Source organism: Eptatretus burgeri, chromosome 5 (genome assembly GCF_056783735.1).
Source record: "Eptatretus burgeri isolate ZD-2024b chromosome 5, Ebu_testis_v1, whole genome shotgun sequence".
In the NCBI taxonomy this organism is placed as follows: domain Eukaryota; kingdom Metazoa; phylum Chordata; class Myxini; order Myxiniformes; family Myxinidae; genus Eptatretus; species Eptatretus burgeri.
The window spans coordinates 14,912,016-14,927,015 of record NC_140965.1 but is presented as its reverse complement, the minus strand read 5'-3'; the positions used below and the strand labels follow the sequence as shown (position 1 = coordinate 14,927,015).

General features: G+C 45.8%; 1 protein-coding gene across 1 annotated transcript in view; it reads right to left on the bottom strand.

Moving 5' to 3' along the window:
* Positions 1-6,027: 6,027 nt before the first annotated feature.
* Positions 6,028-15,000, bottom strand: part of LOC147025892 (calumenin-B-like) — a 14,011-nt gene continuing 5,038 nt past the window's right edge. The window contains exons 2-6 of the mRNA XM_085883648.1: positions 11,059-11,252; positions 10,788-10,954; positions 7,644-7,704; positions 7,325-7,524; positions 6,028-7,102 (exon numbers count right to left, since the gene is read on the bottom strand). Coding sequence (XP_085739774.1) covers positions 6,998-7,102; positions 7,325-7,524; positions 7,644-7,704; positions 10,788-10,954; positions 11,059-11,122 — 597 coding nt within the window. The 5' untranslated portion in view covers positions 11,123-11,252 and the 3' untranslated portion in view covers positions 6,028-6,997. The remainder of the gene's footprint in view (positions 7,103-7,324; positions 7,525-7,643; positions 7,705-10,787; positions 10,955-11,058; positions 11,253-15,000) is intronic.

Genomic DNA, 15,000 nt, shown 5'->3' with positions numbered 1-15,000 from the left:
TATATACAATTAAAAAAAGAAATTAATGACTTACTACTAAGCTGTTAAGTGCATTTTGACATCAAAATATATGTTTCCGAGGTCAAGGAATTCAATGCAATTGTGATTTTTCATCTATCTATAATTCCAGCAATCTCTCTGTGTGTGTCTGTCTGTCTGTCTGTCTGCGACCGCCGGTCCGATCTCATTGAAACTTGCCAGGAATATTGCTGGGGGCCCCGCGGATGTGCTTTTCAAGGTTTGATATTAATCGGATGAGCGGTTCCCAAGTTACGGCCATTTATCTGTCGACCAATGACAGGACACGGTGCTATGACGTCACGAATGACATCACAATTAATGTTTATTTATTTATTATTATTTCTTTTGCACGATTGAAACTTGCCAGGAATATTGCTGGGGACCCACTGATGAGCCTTTTCGAGGTTTGAGAGAGAGAAAAAGAGAGAAAGAGAGAAAGAGAGAAAGAGAGAAAGAGAGAAAGAGAGAAAGAGAGAAAGAGAGAAAGAGAGAAAGAGAGAGAGATGCTGCACATACTGGCACTCACCTACGGGCCCGTACTCGTCTGAGACAATGTTAAAAAGATTTATGTCATTATGACATCATGTCAGGTCAGGCCAGATTGGATCTGTGACTTGATACAGGTACCATGTAAACCTGTACTAACCTGTTCCATGGTCGGGTTGTCGGTGACTAAACCGTCTCCCCCACCAGGTTTTCTAGTGAGGAGGGTGTTTGGATATGGACACCCAGCAGGATTAAAAACAAAACCTGTCAAAGGGCGGAGGAGCTCCTTGTGAGCCAACGGCCATCCATATCTAGTGCCCAACTGTGTCTGCGGACATCCTCCTGCAGTTAGGTTATTTTTTATTAAGAGGTTGGTGGCAGGATTTGCACTCCGGCCACTGTAAAACCCTTCACTCCACAAAAAAATCTGAAAACCCACTCCGTGGGAGTACCTCCTGTGCAGGACAGCTCACCGGATGACGGGATTGGGGAAAAAGCCTTCGGGACCCCCAAACTTTGATGGGAGGGAAACCACGGGGTAACATTCCTGGGTCAGATTGCGATAGTGTGTGTCGGGGTGGTGCTGAGGTGTCGTCCACCAGACGGCGGTCTCATTGGGTTAACCTGGGGTGGTCCCTTCGGGTGGGTGCCTGGAATGTCCTATCCCGAAGAGAGGATGATCACTTGTCTCTGTTATCATCTGAGCTCAAGCATTTGGACATTGATATTGCAGCACTCTCTGAGGTTCGGAGACCTGATTGCGGCGAGATCCTGGTGGGTGGTTACACATACTATTGGTCTGGTCGCTCTGATGGTTACCATGCCCCAGGAGTTGCTGTAGCTGTGTCCAATATGCTGACTCCACTGATAATTGAGGTAACACCGGTCAACGAGCATATAATGAGACAAAGGATTCGTCACTCCTTAGGTGTCATTTGCCTGGTCTCTGTGTTTATGCTCCGACTGAGGCGAGTGATCTCACCGTGAAGGATGCATTCTACGCCACACTGGAGTCTGTGGTTGATCAGTGCCCCAGATGAGATACACTTCTCGTTTTGGGGGATTTCAATGCATCGACTGGAACTGATAGGGATGGTTATGAGGTGTGTGTTGGTCGCCATGGGTCAGGAACTATGAACCAGAATAGCACTAAGTTCCTTGACTTTGCAAGAAGTGATGGACTTGGGGTGGCCGGTTCATGGTTTCAGCATCCACAAGCTCATCGCTGGACTTGGTATTCCAACGCTGGCGGTGTGGCAAAGGAGATTGTCCATGTCCTCGTTAAATGGTTGATGAAGGATGATCAAAAACTGCAGGGTCGACCGGAGTACTCAGTTCTCCAATACTGACCACAGGCTTGTTACAGCAACTCTGAAGTTGCACCTTAAATCCAGAATGGTGGCATCCCAGCCTACGCTGGATGTTGGCAAGCTCAAGGATAAGAGGGTAGCTGAGGAGGTTACAAACAAGCTGAGTGGAGATTTGGGGGGTCTGGGTGCTTTGGGAGGTCCTGAAGAGTTTTGGAATGCCTTCAAGACCACTGTCCTTAATGTTGCTGGTGGATGTCTTAGAACTCACCGCAGGGCAAAGAAGAATTTTGTCCCTCAAGGGACACTCAATACCATTGACCAGAGTCGCAGGGCCAGGCTGAATGGCAGAGCTGAGCTGTTCAGGGAGCTGAGGCGTAAAACTGTGCGTGCGCTTAGGGTGGACAAGGAGGCATATGTGCGAGGAATCTGTGAGGGGGTAGAGCATCAACTGTGGTCAAGTGATTCTCATCCTGCTTACAGGGGAATTCACGCATTGCGTTCATGCAAGCCCATCCCTCGGTGTACTGCAGTTAGAGCAGAGGGTGGTCGGCTATTGACAGAGGAGTCCGAAGTGAAGGCCCGCTGGCACGCTTACTTTGAGTGGCTGTACCAGGCTGATCCACCAGCTGTCCAGTTGGACGTCAGGAGTGTTACAATCCCTGTTGCTGACCCTCCAATCAACTGTGGTCCACCTTCACTTGTGGAAACAGGCTGCGGTGAACCGGTTGAAATGGGGTAAAGGTCCAGGGATCTGTGGCATCCATGCTGAACTTCTCAAGGCTGGTGGAAATGCTGCACTCTTGTCGTTGCATGCAGTTCTGTGCTCTGCCTGGAACACAGGCATCATCCAAACTGACTGGAAGAGGGGCCTTGTTGTCCCTCTCTGAAAGGGAAGGGTGATCGCCAAGACTGCAACAACGACCAAGGGTTTACGCTGCTCTCAGTGCTGGGCAAGGTCTTTGCTCAGATAATTCTTGATAGGGTTCGCCACTATCTGCTTGAGTACCAGCGTCCAGAGCAGTCAGGCTTTACACCAAAGAGGTCAACGATTGACCGTATCTTTGCTCTTCGTGTCCTCACCGAACGCAGACGAGAGTTTCGGCAGGGGCTGCTTGCAGCCTATGTTGATCTCTGTAAAGCGTTTGATTCAGTGAATCGGGATGTCCTCTGGAGGATTCTTGGTCTTCGTGGGGTGCCACCAAAACTCAATCTGTTGTCTGAACTATACTCTGGTACTGAGAGTGCTGTGAGATGTGGTGGTACCATCTCTGACTTATTTCCAGTTGTTACTGGAGTTCGTCAGGGGGTGTGTACTGGTCCCCACACTTTTCAGCACTTGTATGGACTGGATTCTAGGGAGGATGTCAGAGAGATCAAGCTGCGGTGCATCGTTTGGGAACGTCAAGTTCTCTGACCTTGATTTCACAGATGATGCAGTCATCTTTGCGGAGACTTTAGATATCCTTTTGGGTGTCCTCGAGGTGCTGAATGAGTCAGAGCCGCTGGGATTACGGGTTTCCTGGGTCAAAACTAAGATCCAGGCTTTCAATGACATCTTGGATGCTGCTGTCCTGTTTGTGGTGAGGATGTTGAGGTCGTGGAGAGATTCACTTACCTTGGCAGTGATATTCATGTCTCTGCTGGTTGTAAGTCAGAGGTCAATAGACGTCTGGGTCGGGCCTGTGGAGTCATGGATTCACTGGATAATGGGGTGCGGTGCTGCCTGTGGAGGATAACTGGATAACGGTACCTGTGCAGGAGGATGAAAGTCTGAGTCTTCAGGTCCTTTGTGCTTCCAGTCTTGCCGTATGGATGTGAGACTTGGACTCTGATCAAGGATCGGAAACGGAGACTTAATTCCTTTGGTACCAGGTCTCTTCAGAGAATCCTTGGCTATCGCTGGTTGGACTTTCTGTCCAACAAGCGGTTGCTGAGAGAAACTCAAATGAGATTTGTTACCTGCATGGTCCGTGAGCGTCAGCTGTGGCTGTTGGACATGTGGCTCGTTTTACTGACGCTGATCCTGCTCACCAGCTTCTCTCAGCAAGGGAGTCTCGTGAGTGCAGGAGGCCAATGGGCCCACCACGTGCCTCATGGTTGTAGCAGGTTGATTGGCATCTCAAGGAGATGGGGATGGCCCCTGGAGTACTGGCGGAAAGTGTATGCAGCGACGTGCTGCTCTGGCGCATGCTCCCATCCCTGACCTGACATCATAAGCTAATTATTTCACAATCATATATAAAAAAATCAATTAGTTAGAACTAGGATGTTAAGTGTATTTTGACATCGAAATATGTTTTTTGTTTTTTTTACACATTTGAGTAATGACATCACTGCAACATAGTTAGTAATGACATCAATAAATACACTTCATGTCATCAGATTTTTTGGAGCTTCCCCTCTTTTTGATCCTTATACATGGGCAAAGCTTTGGTAAAAAAAAATTGTGCTTTTGTCCACCATGTTACGGTCCTTGGCATTTTTGTTAATGAGGTACCTCACTATAGTTTCTACAGGACTCACATAGTCCACCATCAACCTCCTTTTGATGCAACTCCCAAAATCCAGGATAACTGCTCACCTTCAATCATTCATTCCTCTTTTTTTACCTCCACCTGTGGAACCAACTTCCACCTCATTCTTCCCTCCAGGGCTTCAAGACAACTGTTCATCTCAGGTCATCCCCAATCCACAATCTTTTCTATCCCCATTAACCCTCCACAAGCCCAACTCTTTCGACATTCCCAATTTTTATGCTTCCGCCGACAAAGGCATGATGTTTTCAGGTCGTCTGTCCCTGATAACGTAAGAACAGCTGAAGGGATTCAAGTCAAACTTCCTACAAGTATGTGTAATGATGTAGAGATGAAATGAATATATTTGTAGGTCAAAAGGTCATGTTAGATTAAAATTATCTTACCGCACTAACTTGTGAACCGGTGATGGGATTTTGACCAAATTTGGTGGTAGTATGCAGTGTGATGCAACAATGAGATGAATAGATGGTGGCAAAAAGAGGTCAAAGGTCAGAGTCCGTGATAAGTTAGTGCGGTAACGAAAACATAAGAATGGTTGAATAGATCCAAGTCAAACTTGGTACAAGTATGTATGATGCAAAGATAAACTGATTAGTATATTATGGGGGAAAGAGGTCAAAGGTCAGGTCAGGTAAAAATGTGATATTTGAGAACAGCTGAAGGGATTTAAATCAAACTTGGTACAAGTATGTATCACGATGTAATAATGTGGGCAGAAGCATATCTGGCGCTATCACGATGTCGAAGAGTGTCGTCATTCCTTCTATTTCTGTAACTGAGAGTTTGCAGCTGTATCCATTTTGTTCAACCCTCACGTCCTCTTCTTCCCCACATTTCCCTCAGCCGTAACGTTGGTGTGTCCCCCACCACCACCAATGTTCTTTTCATTCTGTTACATCCTGTTCCATGAGCATTTTACACTGTATACAAAAAATAAAAATAAAAATACACTCGTGCGGGAGTGACGGTCATCTCTGTGAGAAAAATATATAGCCTCCTGAAGGTAGGGTAGTTTTTGCAAACTTTGAAGTCACGTGACGCGAAAACGAAAGCGAAATTCGAAAATCCGTCCTGACCAAATTTAGATATTGTCCCATAGATTCATATGCCACAATCAAATTCAAGATCGCTTGAGAAATGTAGGAGATAGATTTTGAAAATCGTCATTTTCGCATTTTTTGCCAACTTTGAAGTCACGTGACACGAAAACGAAAGCGAATATCGAAAATTCGGCCCGACCAAAATTTAGATATTGTCCCATAGATTCATTTGCTACAATCAAATTCAAGATCGCTTGAGAAATGGCGGAGATAGAATTTGAAAATCGTCATTTTCGCAACTTCAAAGGCCTCGTGACCTTGACCTTCGGTGACCTTGAAAGTCATACCATCGTGTACGTCTCATCGACCTCTATCAGGATCACTAATGACCAGATCTCCCGCTTCAACTTCATTGTGAATGGACGGACGGACGGATAGTCACCTCTCCTCTCAACACCAATATTATTAGGTCATGCTCGAAGAGATGACCTAAAAAAGGGATAATAAACGAGCTGTTGCTGTCTCCAGTTGTGTCCTTAAGCAAGGTATCTTTTCCAAGAGCAAGCCATTACACCAACTAGATTGATGGTAAAATGTGATTCAAAACAACAACACACAAAGCACTACGTACAATTAAAAAAAAACAAAATTTTTTTTTTATTACTTTGGAGAGGAATCTGGTAAATTAAATAAGGGCAGCATTATCAATGCAAAAGCAAATGCAACTCAGCGATGCATTAGAGTTCGATGATAACCTCTTCAAAGTTACAGAATAGTTTGACGAGAAATGCACACAAGTCAGCGTTGCCATTTTTGAATTACGTGACAAGTTACAGTGTGCAACTTCCAGAACGAAATGACCACGTGTTGATACAGACAGCACACCGGAACGCCGGTGAAGCCACAAACGCTCCTCGTACAAAAGGCCAATCGTTACGGCACGTCCTCCAGAGCGGAGAAAATGGCCGACTCAAACTGAGGCGTTCACAGCAATCAAACAAAGAAAAAATTTTCTCACAAGAAACTCAGAAACAGCCAACTAACCATACCTGCTTCAAACCGTTTAGGAAGACGATCATAAATTCCACATTTGCTCACGTACTTGATAAACCGAAATAGGTCGACCCGATAGGTCCTCAGAGCACCGTCGATTCAGAAAGCCGCACTTACTGACTTCACTATACTGTCTGTTAAAAAGTTCTTTTTGCCTCAAGAGAACTTATAAATCCCATGCGAACGAGTCGAAATGAAAATACGTTCTGCTGTGGCAGACGTTGTACGTGGACATTAAAATAGCAACTTCAACCCCAAACACACTAATACACCCGGTTGTTGAGAACTGGCAAGCAAAAGCAAACAAGCTTTGTTTGTACATTCCGCTAAGAGTCTCTCTAAGACTCACAGGTTACCAAAACTCAGGTCAGAAACTCAGTAAAGTTGGAGTATCGCCCTTCAAACCAGATTCCCATAGATCTCTTCCAGAGTAGACAAGAGGATGGTGGTTCTGGACGAGCAACAATGGCTTGTAGGATAGCCGGCTCACACACTTTAACAAAAACAAAAAAGAAGTAAACAGTGTTGGTGAAGACCCACAAAGGGTCGTTTAAAACTCTTCATGTCGTTTTAATGCCTCGCCGTAGTTGGTGGCCTGACTCCCGACGAAAACATCGTACTTGTCCAGAATCTCTTGCTTCGTTAGCTTTCCATCCTGAATAGGAAATATACAAACAATATAGGTGTCGGTTCATTATATCACAAGCAAGCTCGATTACTCCACGAGACACTACGGCAGGCAGCAATCAAGATTGCGGCAGAACGTGTTGTACCAATTTCAATTCACCACGTAAACGATGCTAAAAAATAATCACCACATACCCCCTCCAACACATCATAAACCCACATTCTCAATCTTCCCCTCGACCTTACGAACCTCGTTGATATCAGACTCAAAGACGAGGTGTTTCGCTTCGATTTCAGCGTGGTCATAGTCTGGCGGAAGGATCCAGTTCCTGGTCTCTTCACGGTCCATTTTGCCATCCTTGTTTTTATCCCTGAATTCATGGAACTGCTCCCGTTCAGTTCTCACCCAATCGGGCTCCTCGGCATCATCATTAGGGGAATACATGTCACCTGAACAAGAACACTATGTCAGTGGAAATTAATAAAAAACAGAGCTTCAGTACAAAGGGCAACGCTGGCTTACACTGGTAAAGTATGAGTAAATGAAGAAGCGGATTGTACAAACTCACCAATATACTCATTTATATCAATTGCTCCATCTCCATTCTTATCGATATCTTCAATAGTTTCCTGTTCAAACAAAAGAAGTCACAAACGCAAGCTTAACGTCAGAGCGGCGTACACTTTTCAGTGTCAGAATGGACAAAAACATGCATGCAAACCATCGTGTTTCATGTTAAACAATACATTTGATGAGCACATCATCAAATTAAAATATATATATATATATACACTTTGATTACTAATTAGCATGTCACACATGATTACGATAAAAAATTTCATCACAGTCATACCGAATTCCACAGATTCTAAATTTACAGCTGCTAATACATTTGTGGCGAGCCATAAACCTATCAAAATGAACTCCAAAGAGAGTTTATTAGCAGCAGAGAAGTGCAGAAGTGAACCACACAGATTGGGTGGCACATAATGGTTCGAGTGTCCACTCTGAGTCTGGGTGGTCAGCAGTTTTAGTCCAAGCCCAGCTGAGTCAGACCAAAGACTAACAAGAGAGGAGGAGAGAACTCCTTTCACTGCGCAGTTTTGTGAAACAAGGACATGGGCGGGGTCTGTGAGTGGCAGATTTGATTGGTCGAGATGATGCAACTCAGTGGTGTAATGATACTCAGCTCAGCCAGATCATTGGCTCCGAGTCTGGGAGGTCGGCGGTCAATCCCCACCCGAGCAATACCAAAGGCTTTTAAAAACAAATTGGTATGTGCCGCTTCCTTGGTTGATGTTCGGCATTTGAAAGGGTAAGAGTGTGGACAATCCCCATAGGTTGGCATCCAAACCCCTCAGGAAATGCCCTGCTGAGTGTGGTCAGAAAGGCCACACCATTGTTGTGACGTCACTGGTATCGAGAGTGCCCAGGAAAGTGACGGCACTTCCCCCAAGCTCAGTGGCTGTTTGTTTAGTCGAACAGTCCTATGTTGTTTGGATGTATTTGTCTGTTTGTCCATGTAAGAGGTGTGTGTGTCAGCTCCAATATGAACCTTAGATCCTGTATTTTAAATAAAACATTTTTTAAAACCAAAAAACAAACTTCCAGTGTACAAACTAAGGGATAGCTTAGAGGTGTGTGTACACACACACACACACACACACACACACACACACACACACACACACACACACACACACACACACACACACACACACACACACACACACACACACACACACACACACACACACACACACACACACACACACACACACACACACCGTTTGAATGTGTCGACCCAGCTAATAACTCTCGCCCTTGAGTTCAACGTGTGGGCCGATGTTTCAATGTGTGCGCCATCCGTTGGAAGGACCTCAACCGGAAGACCAGTCTGCCAACATTAGTTGGCGGACGTTAAAAATTCCATGGTGACATTCACGAAGAGTAGGCGAGCTATCGCCGGCAACATGAATAAATTACAACTTCCCACCTAAATAAGCTTCAGTGAAACACCAGGCCTTGCCAGCTGGGTTGTGAAAGACTTGAGACAAAAACCTTACCTGGACGACCCGACAAGGTGGTGTGTATAATTGGGACCATCAAAGTAATAGTAATCGTGTTACGGATTTGGAAGCCTTTTGCACACAAACAGCCAGAGTCCCCGCAGTTGTTATTTCGATAAGTATGTGTTTATAGTCAGGGTCCCGCCTTTCTGTCTCATGGGCTAATTTCATGTGTGCGCTGCGGGTTTCTTTATAGTCAGGTTTTTTTTACATTAAATCTCCCCTTCGCTCCATCATCGTCATTACACACGTGTTCGGGGCCACGGGCATAGGCGGGGTGAGGTCGGCTCCGCCCAGCGAGATGGGTGTGCCTCGCAACCAAAGAGGGATAGGAGTACCTCAGAAGCCCCCGACCAATCTGGAGACGAGTTACCTCAGGGCGGCCCCGCCCAGCCAGATGGGATGTTCGCTCCCAACCAATCTGGAGACGAGTTACCTCAGAGTAGACCCTCCACCCCTGCAAGGGGGAGGGATAAGAAAGGTCGCGAGCTGCTTGTGTGGTGGAGAAGTTGGTTGGTTCCTGCTGGTTGAGTTCGTGGCTCCTGGTCAATGGTCGTGCTGGTCGGAGTTGGCGCTCGTCCTGGTTGGTGTTCGTGTTTGTGGTGCTCGGGTCGCAGATCGTCGTTCGGGGCTGGCCAAGTCGCTCCTTGGATTCTGGAGGGGTGGGTTTGAGTCCCACCGAGGCGGGTTGTGTGGGAGCGAGTGAGCTGAGGATCCCATTTCCTTCCACGGGATCCGAGCTCCACAAGCGCGGGTCGGTAAAGACCGCACGAGGCGGACAGGTACCAACCAGACCTTGACCCTCAGCTCACTTTCCCTCTCGAGCCGAATAAAGACCATTGAGGTCCATTTCTTTTGGGGTGCGTGTGTGTGTGTGTCTGAGTGGGCCCCATCTTTAAGTATAATTGCTTAAGTGTTTTCTTTTTATTGTACATTATTTTGCATTGCTTATTCGGTTGTAACTCTGCTCTGTGTCTCCCTTCCCAATTATTGCCTGCATTATAAGTAAACCCCGATTGTTCAATGTACCAGCTCGTTGTCTGTCACTTCCTTTCATTGGTTTAGCACAGTGCGTTTTGGGAATTAGGGAGGCCTTGTTGCTGTAATTGTTCATTTGGACCGACGGTTCTTGGTAATGCCCGCTCGGTTTACACCCGGATCGGGCTCAGTAAACGGCCTGTTCCACCCGAGGTCCGTCGAAGGTGTGACCTCCCCGGTAATTTGACGACATGGGTACTAAAGTATATTTAAATTTGGCTATTAACCCTACCCCACACCGTCAGAGAATTGGCGAGCACGGTCCTTAAGTGACCCGTGACCTTCGGAGTTATCCAAGGGTTACGACCTTGCAATTCCGGGTGTTCGGTGGAGACGACCCTACTGCTCCACCTAGCAGTCGCTCCTCACCATCAACCCCCGGCCCACAACAATAGATCCCATGTGAACAGGAATGCAAGACATGACAATAAATTAGAACACGAAGACAAACTAAACAGACACCTCCAATACATTGCTGAAAACAACTTGTACATAGAATTATATGCATTTGAAAAGAGCAAAAAAAACCTTTAAATTTTTCACCAATATCGAGACAGGATAAGACGAGTGTCCTTTTTCAAAACGATCCTCAAAGACATCCTTACCGTTATAACGATATCAATCATATGACTATGTTCCTCCGGATGCAGGAAGGCCGAGAACTCCTCTTGAGTCATTCTTAAATCTCCGTCTCTATCAGCCATTTTAAACCTTCGTTCGTCACGTGCCATCATCTTGTGATAATCGAACCCGTCTTCAGACTCCTCATTCTCTGCAAAGCGTCAGTGACAATGGGAGAAAAATGAGAGCGGATGTGGAGAAGAGAAAGTTTGACTGTACTCGAGGCATCTGGAACGTCGCTCAAGAATATCTCACCAATGTAGAAGCCGTACGTTGTATTTCTGTATTCCTCCCATGATATGTGGTTGTCCTTGTTCATATCGTATTCCTTCCAGTGTCTCTGCACGTCATCTAACACGTATCGTTTTTGTATTTGCTTAATCCAGTGCTTCAACTCGCTCTCGATCACCAGCCCATCTCCATCGCCATCAATCTTGTCGACCAGTTTGCTGTTTGTTAATGACCAGTGGTAAAAAGAAAAGACAACGGAAGTCAGTCATAAATCGAAATAAAAAACGGAATTTCACGCGAATGCAGCGTCGATGCGCATGCCTCCACCCACGATAAATGTCAACCCACTGTTACATTTGATCTCAATTAAAGGTCACGTAAGGTATTGGAGAGAGAGAAGAGGAAGGGGAAGAGGAAGAGGAAGAGGAAGAGGAAGAGGAAGGGGAAGGGGAAGGGGAAGGGGAAGGGGAAGGGGAAGGGGAAGGGGAAGGGGAAGGGGAAGGGGAAGGGGAAGGGGAAGGGGAAGGGGAAGGGAAGGGGAAGGGGAAGGGGAAGGGGAAGGGGAAGGGGAAGGGGAAGGGGAAGGGAAGGGGAAGGGGGGGAAGGGAAGGGGAGAGAGAGAGGGGAGAGGAGAGAGAGAGAGAGAGAGAGGGAGAGAGGGGGGGGGGGGGAGAGAGAGAGAGAGAGAGGAGAGAGAGAGAGAGAGAGAGAGAGAGAGAGAGAGAGAGAGAGAGAGAGAGAGAGAGAGAGAGAGAGAGAGAGAGAGAGAGAGAGAGAGAGAGAGAGAGAGAGAGAGAGAGAGAGAGAACAGATAAGTGGAAGAGAAACGACATCAGATCCTTCAAAATCAAGTTATGATCTGCAAAATGACTTTCAAGGGCACATGACCTTTGACCTGTTAAACCCAAAATCCAATCAGTTAATATTTGTATTACAGTCGGTGCATGCGCGCCGAGTTTGGTTGAAATTCCTTCGGTGTCTCACGTTATCGTGGGAAGAAAAAATAATAATTTAAGAGACGCATCCTGATTGTTGCAGAGCCCAAGACACAATTATCCACATCACCCATGGAATGAAAAGGCCGAGGGCCCAGGACCTAATGGTCTCTCTGATACGACAGAAAAGTTAGTGGCCTCTAAGTTTTATCACCTTTTATCACCCATCCTTGACAATTGCAGATGTCATATACAAGGTACTCTAAAGTAATGATCATCTCCATTTTGTTGTGAAGAGAAAGCCGTTTGTTGTGAAAACGATTTTGAGCAAAAGCTTAGAATTAGTCATTTCATTGATAACGTCACAGAACTGCAGAGTTCAAAGAACAACTTACCCCGCACAATCTTGAGAAACAAGGACATGGGCGGGCTCGGCGAGCAGAAAATTTGATGGGTCGAGATGATGTAAAATGCCGAAATATTTTCTCCAAATATAGGAAAAGCTGTGTTATCTGGCACTTTACAAACTGGCACATTCTACCAACTGGCATGCGAGGGATTTAAATCAAGTTGTTTCCACACGACCACACAGCTGACTCACTGAGAAGTTACCAATGCTGCTTGTAGGTGCTGAGAGTGGCGCTGCTGGTCGTCATCCTTCACCCGTCGATTACCAAGCTCCGACTGCCATACTGTTTATGATTACGAGTAGGCTTGGGCGGTTCTCTGTCTGTGAGAATTAATTCTGATTCTCAGCTGTTATCTCGATTTCGTTACTAATGGAATGCGGTTCTCATCAATTCCACTTCTGTGCCCGTTATATTGCATATCGTGCATGTTTGTGTCATGCGTATCCTGTGCATTGTAGCAGGGTGTGTGTGTGTGTGTGTGTGTGTGTGTGTGTGTAAAGTGGAGTTTTAACAGATTTGTGTGTTATATCTGTTGTAAATTTAGAGAAATTTCAGTCTGAAGAAAAGAGAATAAAAGTTTAATTTTTCTTAACAGTTCACGACATCCTTTATTATTACCTCCATCAAAACAGAAAAAAAAAACACAAGAGCGAGAATTGCTTTGCAATACATGTCCCCTACTGGTCCCAATGAATGTTCGGGAGATAAAAATTTGTTTGCATTTAATGCATCCTCAAGCTGATACCGGAACCAAAATAAAGAAGAAACTCGAACCCACCTTGTTTGGGTCCATTTGGCAAAATAAAAGGAAAAGCAATTTCCATTAACTGACATCTTTTGGAGACCAATAAAGACAACAAAGGATGCCAAACCAGATATAAAAATTAGTTTGCATTTAACGCATGCTCAAGCCGATACAGGAACCAAAATGAAGATGAAGAACCTCTCTAACCCACCGTGTTTCGTTGGTTTCTAGGCTTTGCCTATTTCATATTAAAAATAACCCAATATACATACATGAAGCAAAAACATGCGTATGGCTTATGTGCATATATAATTAATACATCGTGGTTATATACTTAGGAGCATTCCAATTGCACTGCACCATGGACTAACACCTAGGCATAAGTCCTGAGACCTGTCGATCTGTGCTTCTTCGTGCAATGGTGGCACAAGATTTTATAGGGGTGGAGTCAGGCCAGCTGTCTAGCCAATGAAAGTAAAGCAGTGGGGTGGAGTCAGGGCAGCTGAACGTTGACCCATGTATAATTTGTGATATTTTCTAAATCTAAAAAAAGGGCATAACTGTGAAGAAGACATGTTTAGACAAACTCGAACTTGTTCCATAAATTATAATAAAGCCATGTACCAAGTTTCAGTTAAAAACGTTAAAGGGTTTGGGGAAAACGACTGAAAAACCACAGGTGGGACAGACAGACGGACGGAGAGAAAACCTATCATCCCCTCCGGTGAAACCGGTAAGGGACTAAGAAACACGCGTTCGAATCGACCCTGCCTCAGCTGTGAAAACAAGGTGTTTTTCTCTCGACGACCTTTTGTCGCAGCCTCGTGGTTCAAGAGACATCCATCCGTCGTAAATCCACACCATCGGAGGTGCCATGAAAATCTCTTGGCTTCTCAAAACATCAGACATTCACTTCCTTGCTTTTGAAAACCCTTTGTGATGATGGGCAGTTCACGCCACCAGCCCGGATAGCCGAGCTGTCTTCCTTAGGAGGCGGAAAGGTTGATCTTCGGAGATTACAACGTGTGCGGGAGGGGTGGGGCGCAATGGCAGAACGATGGAGGCACAGATGGATGCACAGGGGGCTTTATAGTCGAACCCAACAACAAATACATGGACACAGCAACTTAAAATAAATACAGGAATTTAATGACAATAGAAATATTTAGAAGGAACAATAATCAGAATAAACAATACGTGAGGTAAATTAATCCTAAAGTCCAAACGCAGGACAAACGTACATCAGGCAATTCGTGAGCGGTATTCAACACCAAGGTTCAGAGACCCCGTACAGCTTAGAATGGCGCCTTCCCATTCGGTGACATACACGAGGCTTCGAGGCCTGTCTCATACGACCAGCCAAGAGTCGATGGCCAGCATCTTGCTTCACCACACAAGCCTAATCACCTCAGCACGAATACAAGAATCATGCCATCTTCTTCATGCGTTGAAGGAAAGCCAGCCGTAAAGCCCTGTTCTTACAGGCCATTTCCTAGCTACGTTCTCTCTCGACCGTGTGTGACCCTCACTCTGCACTCGTGCCTTCCTCCTCTGAACTCGTCCAACCAAGCCAACCACCTCCTCGCTTCTCTATCTCTCCTGACATCACACACACAAAAAAAAATTAAAATAAAAAAAACCTTCCACCTCCAGGACATGGCTTGCTCGCACGAAACCCAGGAAGGCGGGGTCTCCGCCTGCTCAGCACGTTTGGCTAGCTTTTGTTTTAGTTGTTCTAAAAGCGCAACTCCATCTTTGCTGGTTTGCAATAAAAAACACAGGGAAAAGTCACAGGAGGGCAATTACATACTGGGGTAGCTTATCCTTAATCCCCATCTAATTGACACCGTGCCGCACCACCCCCCCCCCCCCCCCC